Consider the following 18,197-nt stretch of genomic DNA (forward strand, 5'->3'; position numbering starts at 1 on the left):
AGGCACAGTACCCAAACCCAAAGTATTATCCTAGGAATACGTTTTTGTCTTAAGTTGGCACAGAACATGCTGTAGGTCTAACATGACATTTACAATTGGTGCCCCAGGGCTTATTTTGAAAAATAAGTCATGATTGAACAGAAGCCATTCAGAGAGTGAAGAAAGAGTAGAGAGAGAGAGAGTGTAGAGAGAAAGAGTGAAGAGAGAGAGAGAGAGCGTAGAGAGAAAGAGCGAAGAGAGAGAGAGCGAGGAGAGAGAGAGAGAGGGGGGGGGGTATTTTGGGATGCTCAAGTATGGAGTGGTTTTAAAAAGGAGAAGTTAACAGCTGATTACTAGCTCAGTGATGCATCGTTGACCCGAGAACACCTGCCAATATGACAGACACAAGCAGTATGGCCAGCAAGGGGGAACTATAGGGGTCTGTGTTTTTATTTTGGGGGGAAATTGAGCCTCCTTCTGGCTGAGCCCATCAACACAGATGGAGAGAGAGAGAGAAAGAGAGGGATAGAAAGAGGGAGGTGGGGAACCTCCTTGTTATCTTGGCCCAGTCTCCTGGCAAGGCCTCCCTCCAGCAGCATTACAATAATGACAATTTAGTTATCGCTCACTTACTGGGCACTGAGAGAAACATATGTTGGACAGTGCCCCTCTCTCTCTCTCTCTCTCTCTCTCTCTCTCTCTCTCTCTCTCTCTCTCTCTCTCTCTCTCTCTCTCTCTCTCTCTCTCTCTCTCTCTCTCTCTCTCTCTCTCTCTCTCACACTCTCTCTCACACTCTCTCTCTCCACCTCTCCAACACTCTGGGTGTCTTCTTTAACATTGCTTGTGTTGGACAGCGTTAGAATTGACACACTCTGTGTCTTTCTGTATTACTGTGTACATAGGGTTCCATTCAAGGACAACATGAAAATGTCAGTACTGCCCAAGTTGTGTTTAGCAGCAGACTGAGCTAGAGGGGGTCTGTGATTTTATGTTGTTGAAGTGTTTCAACTGTTCACTTATGGAGCAAAGATCCTCCACCAAGGTGGAAAACTATCTGACCAAGACAAGCTCTCCAGAAATAGGATTTAACTGGGTAAATAAGCTGGTAGAATGTATTGACAAATGAACCTGAATGAAGATCGAAGTGAATGTCTATTTGTTTTAAAGATTGCCATTTGCACTCCATCTTTCACCAGAGTGGAATGGTTACTGTGAAATGGTGGATCATACTGTTTATATCACTTTCCTGACCTTTAATTTCATCCCTCTCTCCATCTCTCTCCAGAGCCTAATGGTTACCGTAGCATGATGGGTCAGACAGTGAACAGTACCCAGCTAGCCCAGGACTACACCCTGCTGAGAACGTTACTGCAGTCTGTACGCTACTACAGCCGAGCACACCTCTTGGGCCCGAACGCTGGACGACCACGCAAAAACGCCATTCTGCTGCTCGATGGGTGAGTCGCTTCACTGACACCGTTGTCACTATATGGCCACACTACAAGGTCCTGAACTATGCTATGGAGTTATCTTTTGGAAATGTGATTTAAGCAACACACACACATCCACACACACACACACACACGCACCCACACACACCCACACACACCCCCCCACACACACACACACACACACACACACACACACACACACACACACACACACACACACACACACACACACACACACACACACACACACACACACACACACACACACACACAGGCCCAGTGTTTATGTAGAAGCCTACAGTCTGATGGTCCCAGGCACTGGTATAGTTAAATAGGCTGTCAGCTGTATAGAGTGTCAGTGGATTGATAAGGTGGCCAAGCGATGTCCCACCTGTCCCCTCGCTCTCTCTTCTCTCCTTTCTCCTTTGTCTTCTCTCTCACAGACCAGATAATCTTTGTCTAGTCCTCTTATACACATTTCCACCCCTCTCTCTTAGACACACCATTGGGACTTGCCAAAAGTAGTGGATTTGTTAGGTTCATTGTTGGATTTGTTATATGTTAAATGGTGGATTTTTTCCACTCCAAAAATATGTATTTGGCAGAGCAGCATTTTTTTGCATAGCTGTAGGATGCTTATGTACACTGTACAAAATATAAATGCAACATGTAAAGTGTTGGTCCCATGTTTCATGATCTGAAATAAAAGATCTCAGAAATGTTCCATACGCACAAAAAGCTTATTTCTCTCAAAGTTTGTGCAGACATTTGCTAACATCCCTGTTTGTGAGCATTTCTCCTTTGCCAAGATAATCCATTCACCTGACAGGTTTGGCATCTCAAGAAGCTGATTAAACAGTATGATCATTAGACAGGTGCACCTTGTACTGGGACAATATAAGGCCATTCTAAAATGATCCGTTTTGTCACACAACACAATACCACAGATGTCTCAAGGTTTGAGGGAGCATGCATTTGACAAGCTGACTGCAGGAAGGGTCACGAGAGCTGTTGCCAGAGAATTGAATGTTAATTTCTCTACCATAAACCACCTCCACCATTTTTTTTGAGAATTTGGCAGTACATCCAACCAGCCTCACAACCGCTTTGTGTGGGCGAGTGGTTTGCTGATGTTAATGCTGTGTACTGAGTGCCCCATGGTGGTGATGGGGTTATGGTATGGGAAGGCATAAGCTACAGACAACGAACACAATTGCATTTTATCGATGGCAATATGAATGCACAGAGACACCGTCACGAGATCCTGAGGCCCATTATCGTGCCATTCATCCACCTCCATCACCTAATGTTTCAGCATGATAATGCACGGCCCCATGTCACAAGGATTTGTACACGATTCCTGGAAGCTAAAAACGTCCCAGTTCTTCCATGGCCTGCATACTCACCAGACATGTCAGCCATTGAGCACGTTTGGGATGCTCTGAATTGATGTGTATGACAGCGTGTTCCAGTTCCCGCCAATATCAGGCAACTTCACACAGCCATTGAAGAGGAGTGGGACAAATATTCCACAGGCCGCAATCAACAGCCTGATCAACTCTATGCGGAGGAGATATGTCGCGCTGCATGAGGCAAATGGTGGTCACACCAGATACTGACTGGTTTTCTGATCCACACCCCTACCTTTTGTTAAAGATATCTGTGACCAACAGATGCATACCCGAATTTCGAGTCATGATTAAAGTCCATAGATTAAAGCCTAATTAATTTATTTCAGTTGACTGATTTCCTTATATGAACTGGAACTCAGTAAAATCTTTGAAATTGATGTGTTTATATTTTTGTTCACTATAATAAAGGCAGCTAAAAATAGATATGCCTGACGTCAATGTTTTGGCTAGAGCTTTTCTGTAGGTACACATCAATAGATATAACATTTATGTTAGCAATACTTACTACTATACAACTCTACTATACTTACTTACCATAGCTGAGCTGATGAGTTTGATTTAGAGAGTCTTGGAAGACCATTTTACACATAAACTCCTCCTCCCCTCTGTTCTCCTCCTTTCCCTCCACCGGTCTTTCCCCTGGTTTGACCAGTCTTTCCCCTGGTTTGACCAGTCTTTCCCCTGGTTTGACCAGTCTTTCCCCTGGTTTGACCAGTCTTTCCCCTGGTTTGACCAGTCTTTCCCCAGGTTTGACCAGTCTTTCCCCTGGTTTGACCTGTCTTTCCCCTGGTTTGACCAGTCTTTCCCCTGGTTTGACCTGTCTTTCCCCTGGTTTGACCAGTCTTTCCCCTGGTTTGACCGGTCTTTCCCCTGGTTTGACCAGTCTTTCCCCTGGTTTGACCAGTCTTTCCCCTGGTTTGACCGGTCTTTCCCCTGGTTTGACCTGTCTTTCCCCTGGTTTGACCGACCGGTCTTTCCCCTGGTTTGACCTGTCTTTCCCCTGGTTTGACCGACCGGTCTTTCCCCTGTTTTGACCAGTCTTTCCCCTGGTTTGACCTGTCTTTCCCCTGGTTTGACCGACCGTTCTTTCCCCTGGTTTGACCGACCGGTCTTTCCCCTGGTTTGACTTTGTCTCACGGTCACAGCCTCTGTCTCAGGTGTGTGTGTGTGTGTGTCTGCCACAGTTGTCTGCTTAAGAAAACAAAGGCCAAATGGACGGAGGTAACATCGGTGTCAGTTAAAAGATGTAACCAAGACTAAACATCTTTAACTGGTGAGAGTGCCTTTCTGACAAGCTGTTTAGACAGAAGAATCTGGACATGTAAGAAAGACTCTCAGACCCAAATAAGGAGAGTTTCAGGTTGAGACTACCCGGTCCTCATGTCTTGTTTCTCACGTGTCTCTTTGGCTTTAACAGTTGGAAATACACACACTCAGTGAATCACTCACGCACACACACATACACACACATTGACAACCTGGTCAAGAAGCCAAGACATATGAAACTAATCAAAATTCCGTGTTTTATAAACAAAATGTGTGTCATTCCAAAATGAAGTACTGGTATCTCAGTGGTGTTGTAAACTGGATCAGAAGTACTGGTATCTCAGTGGTGTTGTAAACTGGATCTGAAGTAGTGGTATCTCAGTGGTGTTGTAACCTCAATCTGAAGTACTGGTATCTCAGTGGTGTTGTAAACTCAATCTGAAGTACTGGTATCTCAGTGGTGTTGTAAACTCAATCAGAAGTACTGGTATCTCAGTGGTGTTGTAAACTGTATCTGAAGTACTGGTATCTCAGTGGTGTTGTAAACTCAATCTGAAGTACTGGTATCTCAGTGGTGTTGTAAACTCAATCTGAAGTACTGGTATCTCAGTGGTGTTGTAAACTCAATCTGAAGTACTGGTATCTCAGTGGTGTTGTAAACTGGATCTGAAGTACTGGTATCTCAGTGGTGTTGTAAACTCAATCTGAAGTACTGGTATCTCAGTGGTGTTGTAATCTCAATCTGAAGTACTGGTATCTCAGTGGTGTTGTAAACTGGATCTGAAGTACTGGTATCTCAGTGGTGTTGTAAACTCAATCTGAAGTACTGGTATCTCAGTGGTGTTGTAAACTCAATCTGAAGTACTGGTATCTCAGTGGTGTTGTAAACTCAATCTGAAGTAGTGGTATCTCAGTGGTGTTGTAAACTCAATCTGAAGGACTGGTATCTCAGTGGTGTTGTAAACTCAATCTGAAGTACTGGTATCTCAGTGGTGTTGTAAACTGGATCTGAAGTACTGGTATCTCAGTGGTGTTGTAAACTGTATCTGAAGTACTGGTATCTCAGTGGTGTTGTAAACTGGATCTGAAGTACTGGTATCTCAGTGGTGTTGTAAACTGTATCTGAAGTACTGGTATCTCAGTGGTGTTGTAAACTGGATCTGAAGTACTGGTATCTCAGTGGTGATGTAAACTCAATCTGAAGTACTGGTATCTCAGTGGTGTTGTAAACTCAATCTGAAGTAGTGGTATCTCAGTGGTGTTGTAAACTGGATCTGAAGTACTGGTATCTCAGTGGTGTTGTAAACTCAATCTGAAGTACTGGTATCTCAGTGGTGTTGTAAACTCAATCTGAAGTACTGGTATCTCAGTGGTGTTGTAAACTCAATCTGAAGTACTGGTATCTCAGTGGTGTTGTAAACTCAATCTGAAGTACTGGTATCTCAGTGGTGTTGTAAACTCAATCTGAAGTACTGATATCTCAGTGGTGTTGTAAACTCAATCTGAAGTACTGGTATCTCAGTGGTGTTGTAAACTCAATCTGAAGTACTGGTATCTCAGTGGTGTTGTAAACTGGATCTGAAATACTGGTATCTCAGTGGTGTTGTAATCTCAATCTGAAGTACTGGTATCTCAGTGGTGTTGTAAACTGAATCTGAAGTACTGGTATCTCAGTGGTGTTGTAAACTGGATCTGAAGTACTGGTATCTCAGTGGTGTTGTAAACTGGATCTGAAGTACTGGTATCTCAGTGGTGTTGTAAACTCAATCTGAAGTACTGGTATCTCAGTGGTGTTGTAAACTCAATCTGAAGTACTGGTATCTCAGTGGTGTTGTAAACTCAATCTGAAGTACTGGTATCTCAGTGGTGTTGTAAACTCAATCTGAAGTACTGGTATCTCAGTGGTGTTGTAAACTGGATCTGAAGTACTGGTATCTCAGTGGTGTTGTAAACTCAATCTGAAGTACTGGTATCTCAGTGGTGTTGTAAACTCAATCTGAAGTACTGGTATCTCAGTGGTGTTGTAAACTGGATCTGAAGTACTGGTATCTCAGTGGTGTTGTAAACTCAATCAGAAGTACTGGTATCTCAGTGGTGTTGTAAACTGGATCTCCTCTGTTTTTATTCCCAGGTTCATGAAGAACGCTGGTTCTGTTGTGGATGCTGTAACGTGGCAACAGTAGGTATTTTACCCCTTTTTCTATCCTATATACCTGTATCACTTAGCTTCATACACACATTCCCTATATAATAATAATCATCATCATAATAACAATAAACAAGTTCTCATTCATAAAACCTCTTAAAGTTTGTAAAGTAGGATAAAAATGGTTTCCAGTCAAACTGTTTCCAGGGCGAAATGTTTTGAAGGCTTTTATAAAAATACAAGCTATAGTGAGAACCAGCTGCTGAAAGAATGGCATGGTTTTAGTTTGGTATTTTCCCTCAGACTCTCTCTCCTCTGCTTTCCTCCCCATTCTGACTTGTGGTGTCGTTCTTGAAGTGACTGAGCGGCTAAAGACATGTCTGGCTGTTGTTGTGGTTTGTAATGGTCATTGTTTTACAGGCAGGCAAGAGGAACTGTGGTTGACATTCTGAGAGAGCAAAAAAATTGCATCGCTGTCAGAACGAAGTAAAATAGTCTGTGCAGTAGTTTCAAAATAAGGGAATATGGCTGTTTCGTGCCAAGGTATTCACATATTTGTCTCATTAACACACGCACACGCACGCATGCAAACACGTACAAATGCACACACAGACACACACCACACTGCTAGAGCAGGGCCTCGTTAAGGCCAAGGTCAGGCTAATTAAGGGATTGGGAAGAGGAAGGTTTAGCACCACCCACACTGGCAAAGTCAAACCATATGCTTACACACACACCCACACACACACACACATACACACACATGTCCTGCCAATTACCCTCTTTACACAACAGGACTAGGTTTTATGCTAGCCAGACTGCGTGACAGATAGGCTGACCTCTATAAACCAACTTTTAACCAATAAAAGCTCTGAAAAGGTGCCACTTTGACCAACAGTGAACTACACTTGCATGATGACTACCCTTGCCTAAGATCTGAAGACATGCTACGTGAATAATTCGGTCTTGTGTTTTTTTATAGAGAGAAAGTTGTATCAATCCATCCATAATAGCAGCGCTTCCTATAGATGGTACTTATTACATTTGTGTTGAACAACTTGGTTTAGTTATACAGTTTACATATTGGAGTAATTTGGCATGGAACAGCATGTTACATGTTAGGAACACAAAACAGGTGTTACACATGCTAGAGTGTATCTGTGACCAGACAGTTCACCATGCCTGTTGTCTCCCTCGGTCTGGCATTCTGTGGGGGAGCTCAGGTAAGAGGGTTAGGGATGATTAGTGTAGCACTAAGCATCCACACCTCTTACACACAGACGAGCACGCATGCAGGCATGCACACACACACACACACACACAAATATACAACAGGTATATCTTCCCAAGCTGACGCTAACATACACCTCCCTACAGTACATGTTTTCAATGTTCTCTTTCTGCAGTACTGCCAGACCTTCCCCTGTCACTTCCCTACTGTTGTCTTCATCCTCATAGTGTGGTTGTGTTCTCTTTCTGCAGTACTGCCAGACCTTCCCCTGTCACTTCCCTACTGTTGTCTTCATCCTCATAGTGTGGTTGTGTTCTCTTTCTGCAGTACTGCCAGACCTTCCCCTGTCACTTCCCTACTGTTGTCTTCATCCTCATAGTGTGGTTGTGTTCTCTTTCAATTATTTGTTTTGATATCTCACATGAGCGTGATTCACCAGAATCTCAAAAAACCAATCCCATGCGTCTGTCGGATACAGACAGGTCGAGAGGTAATGGAGGTGATCAGCTCCCCGCATCATAAAGAGCCACTCGCTCACCTTTTGATCCTCACAAACAGTCATTCTCTTAGCTCTCCTCAGCATGACTTGATCCGTTTTCCTGTTCATCTGTTCACAGGTGTGCTGTGAGGTTACTCTGCCGAGTGCAGCTTTTTCTTCTCTTGTCTTCTGTTGGGTGACTTTATCCCCCCCCCCCCCCCCCCCAGTTTGTGTCCAGTACCCGTAATGCTCATATACTTGGATAGAACGAAAGCTTTGCACAAGAGCGACTAGCTCTTTGTGTGCTTTGTGAGAGACGCCTCTCTCGTCAACAGTTATCACGGATTGTGGAAGCTATTATATTGGCCTATAATAGCACGGGGTTACAGCCTCTGGAAGGCCTGAGGGCTCACTCCACCAGGGGTAGGCTACTTCTTGAGCATGGTTCGAGGGCATCTCCTTGCATACTTTTATGATGTTCGACCGGCTAGACGTCACTGCGTCTTCTTTGGCGAATACTGTCCTCAGTGTCGGGGCCTCTGAGGGTTGATACGTTGAGACTAACTGGCTTCAGAGAGCATGCTGTGATACGGGAGTTGGGCCATATCCCTCATGTGAGATATCGAAACTAACAACTGAAAGAGAACTTAAAGTATTTGTGTCCCCGGTTCGCTGATATTATGAGTGAGATGTCTCACCGCATTCAAATAAAATAACAGTTTATTGGTCGTGTACATAGTTTAGCAGATGTTATAGCAGGTGCAGTGATCATGCTTATGTTACTAGCTCCTAACAATGCTGTAAAATGTCCAACAAGTACACAAATAGTATTAAAAAACAAGAAATCTTGAAATGGCAGAAAGAATCCAATAAACAACCCAAATAGCACTACAACATTCCCTACTAGCAAGAACTTGAGGAAGTTCGGCATGCTCGAGAATGATCAGAGGGTGGGCGAGTGGGGGGATGAGGGGAGGGGCTCACCTTATTCGCCCCTCGACTTGTCTGTTTCCGACAGACGTGTGTGATTGGTTCTTTGAGCTTCTGAGATTCTTGTCAATCCCCTTCATGTGAGATATCTCACTTATAATATCAGAGAACCGAGGGTTACGCAAGTAACACGTTTGGCTTAGCGGTAGTATTGCTCCATGAATAGAGACATAGAGACCATGTAGTCAGAAGACTGAACCCTCAGCAAGAGGACTGATGTTTTTTTACAGCTACTGTATATGGAGAAAGTAGAGAAAATAGAGATAGCAGAGGGAGGAAGAAAGAGCAAAGACTGCAAGAGGGTAACAGAGATTTGTGTTGCTCTCCACATTTTATTTACTGTCCCGCCGGACTCGTAAATCCTGAGGGCCCATTCCCCTGGAGAGCCACATTTTATTCATTGGTGGAGCTTAGACCCTCACAAACACTCCCACTCACACTCACACACACACATACACACAAGCGCACCCTTTGTCTCTTGTCTCCCTTTCTCTATCGCTCTCCTTCTTTCTCTCTCACTTGCCTCCCTTTTCTCTCTCTCTGATCCCTCCCTGCCTTCCTCCAGTTCTTGTCACTTTCTCGCTCTTCCCTCTGACATCTTAATACTCGTCTCAGACTAAATCTGGTATTTATCTACATCTCAACCATTCCACTACATAATCCCTGCTCTGCTCCACTGCTCTGAGACTCACAAGTCAGAGAGAGAACCATTGTAGAGGGGAGACAGAGGAAGAATGTGAGATGAGAAAGAGAAGTAGAGAGATCGAAATTTAGCAAGAGAGAAGAGACAGAGTAGTACGAGAAAGAGTAGTACGAGAGAGAGAGAGAGAGAGAGAGAGAGAGAGAGAGAGAGAGAGAGAGAGAGAGAGAGAGAGAGAGAGAGAGAGAGAGAGAGAGAGAGAGAGAGAGAGAGAGAGAGAGAGAGAGAGAGAGGAGAGAGAGAGAGAGAGAGAGAGAGAGAGAGAGAGAGAGAGAGAGAGAGAGAGAGAGAGAGAGAGAGAAATCTACTGCTGTGAGGAAAGGTGATTCATCATTGTCTTCGTAAAGAATGTAATTCCAAATAGAGGATACGTTCTGTTCTCTACAGATGTGTTCACGCTTTAATTCTTCCCATAGGTAGAGGAGCAGTCGGATCAGCAGACAGCTTCCCTACAAAACTACTGTGTACTATGTATTTTTGTCTGACAAAGTTGGTCATACATAAATGATAATAACCCAGTTTGGTAGCACTTTATGAGTGTTGCCGTATCATTCATAACAAACATTAATTCTTCATCATTCAAAAGAAGTTTTCAAAATGAAATTCCCTTGAACTACTGTTGAGAGTTAGAATAGTAGAATACACAAGGTGCAATTTAGAAATGTTGTTGTGCATCAGTAGTCTTTTTCTCTTGACAGCCAAGTAGCCCATGTCAGCTAAACATTTGAATCATGGTCAAATTACCAATCGGGGGCTCCCCACTGATTTTGTAAGTCACTCTCACTCAGATATCATATTAAAAACGGCAAACATTTCTCTCCACCCATTGGCAAAATGTGTACAATTCAAGGAAATTAGCTGTAAAACGGCAAATCTTTTCTCCCGGCCCCATGGCAAAATGTGTATAAATGCAGCAAACTTTAAAACTCCTAAATGTTCTTTGTGGCCCACATCAAAGTTGCCCATTCGTGCTGTAAGCCTGCAGCATGTTCTCTGCCAACTTAAGCCAAAAATATGTGTTCCTACGATAATACTTTGGGGGTTGGGTACTGTGGCTGTGAAAATACACATTTCTAAATAAATGTACATATAGATATATTTCTGTGTTACTGACAATTTACATATTTTGAAAACTCCTTATAAATGATATTGAAAAAATGTGTTATGAAGGTTGTTATAACTGATACTACGAGGTGTTATGACTGGTTTCATAAAGGTGTTGTGAATGTCTTTTTTATACCCCCTTCAAGTAGAGTGTTATCGGCTGCATTGCCTAATGTGCAAAACCCACTGTGTCAATTCCCCCCAAAAAGGTTACATGATGACATAACGTTAATGATCATAGCCTACACCTACCTGAATTCAATGGAAACCCTTACCACGTTAATGATCATAGCCTACACCTGAATTCAATGGAAACCCTTACCACGTTAATGATCATAGCCTACACCTGAATTCAATGGAAACCCTTACCACGTTAATGATCATAGCCTACACCTGAATTCAATGGAAACCCTTACCACGTTAATGATCATAGCCTACACCTACCTGAATTCAATGGAAACCCTTACCACGTTAATGATCATAGCCTACACCTACCTGAATTCAATGGAAACCCTTACCACGTTAATGATCATAGCCTACACCTACCTGAATTCAATGGAAACCCTTACCACGTTAATGATCATAGCCTACACCTACCTGAATTCAATGGAAACCCTTACCACGTTAATGATCATAGCCTACACCTACCTGAATTCAATGGAAACCCTTACCACGTTAATGATCATAGCCTACACCTACCTGAATTCAATGGAAACCCTTACCACGTTAATGATCATAGCCTACACCTACCTGAATTCAATGGAAACCCTTACCACGTTAATGATCATAGCCTACACCTGAATTCAATGGAAACCCTTACCACGTTAATGATCATAGCCTACACCTACCTGAATTCAATGGAAACCCTTACCACGTTAATGATCATAGCCTACACCTACCTGAATTCAATGGAAACCCTTACCACGTTAATGATCATAGCCTACACCTGAATTCAACGGAAACCCTTACCACGTTAATGATCATAGCCTACACCTGAATTCAATGGAAACCCTTACCACGTTAATGATCATAGCCTACACCTGAATTCAATGGAAACCCTTACCACGTTAATGATCATAGCCTACACCTGAATTCAATGGAAACCCTTACCACGTTAATGATCATAGCCTACACCTGAATTCAATGGAAACCCTTACCACGTTAATGATCATAGCCTACACCTGAATTCAATGGAAACCCTTACCACGTTAATGATCATAGCCTACACCTGAATTCAATGGAAACCCTTACCACGTTAATGATCATAGCCTACACCTGAATTCAATGGAAACCCTTACCACGTTAATGATCATAGCCTACACCTACCTGAATTCAATGGAAACCCTTACCACGTTAATGATCATAGCCTACACCTACCTGAATTCAATGGAAACCCTTACCACGTTAATGATCATAGCCTACACCTGAATTCAATGGAAACCCTTACCACGTTAATGATCATAGCCTACACCTACCTGAATTCAATGGAAACCCTTACCACGTTAATGATCATAGCCTACACCTACCTGAATTCAATGGAAACCCTTACCACGTTAATGATCATAGCCTACACCTACCTGAATTCAATGGAAACCCTTACCACGTTAATGATCATAGCCTACACCTGAATTCAATGGAAACCCTTACCACGTTAATGATCATAGCCTACACCTACCTGAATTCAATGGAAACCCTTACCACGTTAATGATCATAGCCTACACCTACCTGAATTCAATGGAAACCCTTACCACGTTAATGATCATAGCCTACACCTGAATTCAACGGAAACCCTTACCACGTTAATGATCATAGCCTACACCTGAATTCAATGGAAACCCTTACCACGTTAATGATCATAGCCTACACCTGAATTCAATGGAAACCCTTACCACGTTAATGATCATAGCCTACACCTGAATTCAATGGAAACCCTTACCACGTTAATGATCATAGCCTACACCTGAATTCAATGGAAACCCTTACCACGTTAATGATCATAGCCTACACCTGAATTCAATGGAAACCCTTACCACGTTAATGATCATAGCCTACACCTGAATTCAATGGAAACCCTTACCACGTTAATGATCATAGCCTACACCTGAATTCAATGGAAACCCTTACCACGTTAATGATCATAGCCTACACCTACCTGAATTCAATGGAAACCCTTACCACGTTAATGATCATAGCCTACACCTACCTGAATTCAATGGAAACCCTTACCACGTTAATGATCATAGCCTACACCTACCTGAATTCAACGGAAACCCTTACCACGTTAATTTACATTTACATTTACATTTAAGTCATTTAGCTTTATGATCATAGCCTACACCTGAATTCAACGGAAACCCTTACCACGTTAATGATCATAGCCTACACCTACCTGAATTCAATGGAAACCCTTACCACGTTAATGATCATAGCCTACACCTACCTGAATTCAATGGAAACCCTTACCACGTTAATGATCATAGCCTACACCTACCTGAATTCAATGGAAACCCTTACCACGTTAATGATCATAGCCTACACCTACCTGAATTCAACGGAAACCCTTACCACGTTAATGATCATAGCCTACACCTGAATTCAACGGAAACCCTTACCACGTTAATGATCATAGCCTACACCTACCTGAATTCAATGGAAACCCTTACCACGTTAATGATCATAGCCTACACCTACCTGAATTCAATGGAAACCCTTACCACGTTAATGATCATAGCCTACACCTACCTGAATTCAATGGAAACCCTTACCACGTTAATGATCATAGCCTACACCTACCTGAATTCAATGGAAACCCTTACCACGTTAATGGCACTCATAAACTGTAAATAGTGATTGCTTTAGATCAGGTTCTGCCAAAAAATACTTTGATAATGATTAGTATATTAGTATATATAATTTATCTTTATTAAACACCGTATACATCATCTTATGAAGCTTTATTCGGGGCGGCAGGTAGCCTAGTGGTTAGAGCGTTGGACTAGTAACTGAAAGGTTGCAAGATCAAATCCCCAAGGTAAAAATCTGTCGTTCTGCCCCTGAACAAGACAGTGTTCCTAGGCTGCCATTGAAAATAAGAATTTGATCTTAACTGACTTGCCTAATTAAAACAATTAAAGAGGAACTGAACACCCAAAAATGTTCTGGTTTAAAACGGCCTGTGGCATTGGTAGTAGTCAACACCGTTGATGAAGATGAGCAAAACTGTCTATATAAAAGAAAGAATTCAAGTACTGTATATTGTATATTATTTTACGTTAAGAGAAAGAGATTTTGAAAATATTGCCACTCCTGTTTTCAATAGCTTTCTATACCTCACCTAAGTCACCTTGCGAGGATAATGGCATTGAGACTTTTTCTAAAATGTTTTCTGAGATTGAATAACACATTGGGAGGAATCTTAGACCATTCCTCCATAGAGAATCTTTCCAAATCCTTGATATCAGTCTGCTGGTAGAGGCAACCAGGTTTTTGGCAAAAATGTCCAGTACTGGATAAAGTCCATGATGCCGTTGACCTTAACAACTCTGTACAGTGTCCCGAGAGACACATAGGTTGAGATCTGTGGTGACACAGATTTCCTCCCACATAGCAGGGTCATCTGTGCGTTGACTTGCCATATTGTCCAGCAGCTTCACTTGATAAGCAAGGTGGACATGTTAGGTGCTCTGACCGAATGGGCTGCTGTTATGTACATGACAAATGAAAAAAAGCATTCTATCTTGTTCGGGAGGGTGGTGTTAACTGACAGGGATGCACTGAGTGAGGGATTAAGGTAGTTAGCCAGAGGAGGCTCCACCGGAGGGGCCTTATGGAAACCGGAAACTCGTCTATGCATGTTCAGGGTAGGGGAACCATTAGGGGTTAGTCTACCAGACAAAATGCTTTTCCCAGGACCATTTTGCCTCCTTTAGGCAAGCCACAACTGTTGGAATGCTAGGTTTGGTCAGGGCTGTTTGCGGTTGGAGTCTCCTCCACTCGTACAAATGGTCCGGTGGGACATTGAGCCACTCTATGCCAAGTTTGGCCGTGGCTCGCTTGCAGATGTCGATGAGCGTGTAATCCCGGATGGGATTAGCAACCTCGTCACCGGCTGTGCCCTTGGCGGTGCACCTGGGGACTGGTGCAGGTGTTTGGGAGGCAGGAAGTGGGGACTCAATTCCTCCATCTTCGGGCTCAAAGTTGGAGAGGCTGCTATTAGCATGAGCCTCATCATCTTCTATCTCCCCCTCTCCCGAGATCGTGTCTTCGCTAAATAAGGGAAGAGAGTCAAGGTTGTCAATCACCTCCGCCCAGATGGGTACAGGTGAGCGCTTGTCGCCTACCCTGGGAGGGTACAGACGTGGCTTGGAGGGGGGGTACCCGGAGCAGGAGCATTTTGTTTTGTCTCCTTCTCTGGCTAACTTTAGACAGTGTGCTGCAGTGCAGACAAGACTCCAGGTAGTCGACTGCCCCTCAAGCATGCTTGTTTCCCAAACAGGCAAAGCAGTAAGGATGGGAGTCTTTCTCTGAGATGCGAGAGCCGCAGGGGCAGATATGGGAGCTCGTGACTGGCTTGGGTCATCCTGGCAAGGGGAGGTGGTAACCATGACTCTAAGTGTGGTAACCATGACTCTAAGTGGGTCATAAGCCTGTCGTAAATGGCACGCAGTAACCCGGAGAGCACAGCAAGGTGGAGTTGCTCTACATGTTAGATGGCTTTCAAGACCACAAAACCTGAAGGTAGGACCGGTCAGCCTAGCCAGTAAAGGTGCTGGTGAGCTAGGTGAGAGAAGAATACTACTGTGCAGGTAGAGAGAGCTAGCGAAGGAGCTAGTTCAAGTCATGTGCTTCACCAATGCTTAGCTGCATAGCCAGCTAGTCCTGGCGTTTAGCTCGCTAGCATTCACCTCAAGTGTTAGTAGCCTAGCTTTAGCAAGCACACTGCTATCTGAAGAGAATGTGCGTTCTTCGTTAGCTAGCTACGTTAGCTTAGGGTGTGGCTAACCAAATCACAAAAGTCTCTTTCCTTTCTTCCACTTTGGTGGGAATAAGCAACAGGAAGGTATGTGAGCTGGTAGAGTGAGATGGAAGCTACCCATAGTGAGAAACCAAACACTTCATTTAAATAGAACTTGTGTGAATAACTATCTAAATACTGTCGTGATAAAAGGGCCAGTATGGGGCACCCTTCCCTCTGATCTTAAGATCAAATCCCAATGCCCCAGGGCAGTGATGGGGACATTGCCTTGCATAGGGTGACTTTTCAGATGGGACATTAAACAGGTGTCCTGACTCTCTGTGATCACAAGTCAATCCCATGGCACTTATTGTAAGAGTAGGGGTGTTAACTCCAGTGCCCTGGCTAAATTCCCACCCTGGCCCCATTTCCATCATGGCCACCAAATCACCCCCCTCCTTCCTAATTTACATATTTATTTTTATATTTTATTTAACCTTTATTTAACAAGGCAATTCCGTTAAGAACAAATTCACTCTGGGCTGGGATTAAAAATTAAAAATACAAATATAGGACAAAACACACATCACGACAAGAGAGACACCACAACACTACATAAAGAGACCTAAGACAACAACATAGCATGGCAGCAGCACAACATGACAACAACATGGTAGCAACACAACATGGCCGCAGCACAACATGGTAGCAGCACAAAACATGGTACAAACATTATTGGGCACAGACAACAGCACAAAGGCAAGAAGGTAGAGACAACAATACATCTTGTGAAGCAGCCACAACTGTCAGTAAGAGATGGAGATAACTCCAGTTTGAGTGCTTTTGCAGCTTGTTCCAGTCGCTTGCTGCAGGGAACTGAAAAGAGGAGCGACCCAGGGATGTGTGTGCTTTGGGTACCTTTAACAGAATGTGACTGGCAGAATGGGTGTTATATGTGGGGGATGCGGGCTGCAGTAGGTATCTCAGATAGGGGGGGAGTGAGGCCTAAGAGAGTTTTATGCAATGGGTATACAGAGATGACCAGTTTACAGTATATAGAGTGCAGTGATGTGTCCTATGAAGAGCATTGGTGGCTAATCTGATGGCCCAATGATAAAGAACATCTAGCCGCTCAAAAGTACCCTTACCTGCCAATCTATAAATTACGTCTCCGTAGTCTAGCATGGGTAGGATGGTCATCTGAAACAGGGTTAGTTTGGCAGCTGGGTTGAAAGAGGAACGATTACGATAGAGGAAACCAAGTCTAGATTTAACCGTATCCTGCCGCTTTGATATGTGTTGAGAGAAGGACAGTGTACCATCTAGCCATACTCCCAAATACTTGTATGAGGTGACTACCTCAAGCTCTAAACCCTCAGAGGTAGTAATTACACCGGTGGGGAGAGGGGCATTCTCCTTACCAAACCACATGACATTTGTTTTGGAGGTGAGTATAAGACTGTATCATCTGCATGTAAATGGATGAGAGAGCTTCCTACTGCCTCAGCTATGTTGTTGATGTAAATTGAGAAGAGCGTGGGGACTAGGATCGATCCTTGGGGTACTCCCTTGGTGAGAGGCAGTGGCTGAGACAGCAGATGTCCTGACTTTATACACTGCACTCTTGGAGAGAGGTAGTTAGCGAACCAGGCCAAAGACCCCTCAGAGACACCAATATGTCACTCATCACCTCTCCACCTGATAGCTGATGTGTGGCGAGCATTCTGGCACAAATGGTTTTCTGTGTATTACCCAAGTGGGTGCTACATATTGGTAGTGGATGAGGTGAGTTTCCCTAACCTACAGTGCTTTGAGTACCTGGAAAGGTGCTATATAAAAATACAATCAATACATTGGGGGGGCTCCCGAGTGGAATCCAGGGTTCGAATCCAGGGTCACATCCTGACGGGATTGAGAGTCCCATAGGGCAGCGCACGATTGGCCCAGAATCATTCGGGTTTGGCCGGGGTAGGCGGTCATTGTAAATAAGAATTTGTTCTTAACTGACTTGCCTAGTTAATTAAAGGTTACATAAAATAAAATAAAATAAAAATATATATGTATATATAGCTTACTAATGTTTACAAATATAGGTAATACATGCTAATATTAAATAATGATTATTAATTGGTGAACAAACTATTTCAAAATGGTTTATTACTGGACTTTATTATAAAGCGTTAGGAAGAGTTTCAGTGTGTGTACCGTAGCCTTTTTTCTCATGACAATGATACTTTTGATAAGTGAAAACTCTAAGTGTAAAGTGTAGTGAGAGCATTTGGCATGCAATCAGGCATTTGGCGTCAGACAACCTGATTTTAACCAGTAAATGATATTAGTGTTAAAAAAACAACAACACTGAGAGTTTTAAATCAACACTAAAAGTGTTGAGTCTGTGGACCCATAGAGACAACAGAACAGTTGTAAATTAACACACTACTTCGTGTAAATCTATATTAAACGATTTCCCAGAGTGCCTTGCCTT

At 43.3% G+C, this 18,197-nt stretch overlaps 1 protein-coding gene across 1 annotated transcript in view; it reads left to right on the forward strand.

The window, feature by feature from the left end:
* The window catches only part of LOC129859787 (inactive heparanase-2-like), a 110,629-nt gene that overhangs the window by 56,597 nt on the left and 35,835 nt on the right, over positions 1 to 18,197 (forward strand). Inside the window, exons 5-6 of the mRNA XM_055929907.1 lie at positions 1,265 to 1,436; positions 6,240 to 6,287. Coding sequence (XP_055785882.1) covers positions 1,265 to 1,436; positions 6,240 to 6,287 — 220 coding nt within the window. The remainder of the gene's footprint in view (positions 1 to 1,264; positions 1,437 to 6,239; positions 6,288 to 18,197) is intronic.

Source organism: Salvelinus fontinalis, chromosome 1 (assembly GCF_029448725.1).
Source record: "Salvelinus fontinalis isolate EN_2023a chromosome 1, ASM2944872v1, whole genome shotgun sequence".
Lineage (NCBI taxonomy): Eukaryota > Metazoa > Chordata > Actinopteri > Salmoniformes > Salmonidae > Salvelinus > Salvelinus fontinalis.